The sequence below is a fragment of the Mandrillus leucophaeus genome, unplaced genomic scaffold (genome assembly GCF_000951045.1).
Source record: "Mandrillus leucophaeus isolate KB7577 unplaced genomic scaffold, Mleu.le_1.0 Scaffold414, whole genome shotgun sequence".
Lineage (NCBI taxonomy): Eukaryota > Metazoa > Chordata > Mammalia > Primates > Cercopithecidae > Mandrillus > Mandrillus leucophaeus.
The window spans coordinates 24,692-27,221 of record NW_012104410.1 but is presented as its reverse complement, the minus strand read 5'-3'; the positions used below and the strand labels follow the sequence as shown (position 1 = coordinate 27,221).

At 46.5% G+C, this 2,530-nt stretch overlaps 1 protein-coding gene across 1 annotated transcript in view; it reads right to left on the bottom strand.

Moving 5' to 3' along the window:
* Positions 1-206: 206 nt before the first annotated feature.
* Positions 207-2,530, bottom strand: part of LOC105548563 (transcription factor Sp1-like) — a gene marked incomplete at its 5' end in the record, with an annotated part of 4,080 nt that continues 1,756 nt past the window's right edge. The window contains 2 exons of the mRNA XM_011992639.1: positions 207-918; positions 1,976-2,175. Of these exons, the coding sequence (XP_011848029.1) occupies positions 605-918; positions 1,976-2,175 (514 nt within the window). The remainder of the gene's footprint in view (positions 919-1,975; positions 2,176-2,530) is intronic.

Below are 2,530 nucleotides of genomic sequence, written 5' to 3'. Positions count from 1 at the left end.
TGGGAAGCCAAGACAACATCTATAGAAAAGCTTGATGTGTCACAACAAGGCTCAGCCATAGGGAAATAAGGCAATATAAAAAAAAAATGACCAAGGTATTTTGGTCACAGAATGGTCTTCTTCCTCCTCCCAGCCAACCCCTGTGAATGCATCTCTATATATCTTTATATATATATATATATATATAATAATATAGAATCTGTTTCTTGTTAAAAAGTATTTCAATGATCATATATATTTATCAAGGCATGATGGCTTTAGGAAAGGGGGGGGAATCCATCATGGAAGAGCTGAGAAGAGAAATGCAGGAAGGGTAGGCTGGGGTAAGAAGTGTAAGAAGAAACTGGGGTCAAACAAATGCTCATCAAAGGGTGGCACCAACAGAATTTTCACTAATGTTTCCCACCTTCTAAGAGGCACTGATGATACAGATGGGTGCCAGGACCCCATCTCTTCTCTTGTATCCCTCTCCTGATTCTTCTCACCACCATGCATTTTAATGCTTCATGGCTCTCTCTTCCCACATGTCTCTTGGACCCATGCTACCTTGCATCCCGGGGTTGATGGGTATGGCCCATATGTCTCTGGCCCCGGGTGCCTGATCTCAGAAGCCATTGCCACTGATATTAATGGACTGCAGATCCGCCACCTGCATGACGTTGATGCCACTGTTGGCAAGACGGGCAATGCCCTCTGGACAGATGGCCTCCATGGCTACCATATTGGTGGTAATAAGGGCTGAAGGAGTGGCAGTGCCGCTGCCTTCTGAACCTGCCCCACTGTCCAGGGGCAAAGTGCCCACACTCAGAGCTACACCTGGGCCTCCCTTCTTATTCTGGTGGGTCTTGATATGTTTTGACAGGTGGTCACTCCTCATGAAGCGCTTAGGACACTCAGGGCAGGCAAATTTCTTCTCACCTAGGTAAAGGAAGGAAAGATAAGAAGCTGACATGTTAGGAAGTGAGGTTATCTTACCCAGTTCAGTAATTACTCTACTAAGCTGAGTAAGACCAGTATGAGAAGATGATTAAAAACAAGAAAAATCTTCAAGTATCTTTTCCTTTGGTGGGGGCGTGGGGAAGAAAAGTAGATAAAGGTTGGGGAGTACTCAGTAAGGAGGGTAGAACTTAGCAGAAAAGTAAGGCAGGGCAGAGACTAAGAGTAATGGTTTCAACGCCTTGCCTTCAAAACATCCCACTCAAAATCTAGTTCGTTCCTTCTTTTTTTTTTGAGACAGTCTTGCTCTGTCGCCTAGGCTGGAGTGCAGTGGCACAATCTCAGTTCACTGTAACCTCCACCTCCTGGGTTCAAGCAATTCTCCTCCCTCAGCCTCCCGAGTAGCTGCGATTACGGGTGTGCGCCAGCACGCTTGACTGTTTTGTAATTTTAGTAGAGACAAGGTTTCCCCATATTGGTCAGGCTGGTCTCAAACTCCTGACCTCAAGAAATCCAACCACCTCGGCCTCCCAAAGTGCTGGGATTACAGGCGTGAGCCACCGCACCCAACTCCTTCCTTTTTTTTTTTTTTTTGAGACGGAGTCTCACTCTGTCGCCCAGGCTGGAGTGCAGTGGCACAATCTTGGCTCACTGCAATCTCCGCCTCCCAGGTTCCTGCCATTCTCCTGCCTCAGCCTCCCGAGTAGCTGGGACTACAGGAGCCTGCCACCATGCCCGGCTAATTTTTTTGTATTTTTAGAGACGGGGTTTCACCGTGTTAGCCAGGATGGTCTTGATCTCCTGACCTCATGATCCGCCCACCTTGGGCTCCCAAAGTGCTGGGATTACAGGTGTGAGCCACTGTGCGCAGCTCCTCCTTCCTTCTTAAAAGGTTTCCAGATTAACTCCAATTCCATTTGTGACCCATATATTTAGTTTCAAATTAAGTTGTTCAGAAATTTTAGTTATTTTGTAGGTATATTTTGTGTTTTTCATTCTAGGCTATTACTCTATTTTTCTCCCATAGGCTCTTGCTCACCTGTGTGTGTACGTTTGTGCCTCTGTAGCTCATCTGAACGTGTGAAGCGTTTCCCACAGTATGACCAGGTACACATAAATGGCCTCTCGCCTGTATGCCAGCGCAAGTGTGCCCGCAGGTGTGAAGTCTTGCCATACACTTTCCCACAGCCTTGGATGTGGCAAATATGTTGTTTCTTTTTGCCAGGATCCCCCGAGCCCCTGAAAGTGAGGATACAACTATTTATCATTCATTCTAGAGACAGAAACTAAAGAACCACAAAGTATCAACAACAGTCACCCAACCTACACCAAACTAACCCAAACTTTTATTTTTTGAAAAAGCCTTCTTTTTTGTTTTGTTTTTTTGAGACAGAGTCTCACTCTGTCGTCCAGGCTGGAGTACAACGGCATGATCACGGCTCACACCTCCTAGGTTCAAATGATTCTCCTGCCTCAGCCTCCCGAGTAGCTGGGACTACAGGCGCCTGCCACCTCGCCCGGCTATTTTTTTGTATTTTTTAGTAGAGACGGGGTTTCACCATGTTAGCCAGGATGGTCTTGATCTCCTGACCTC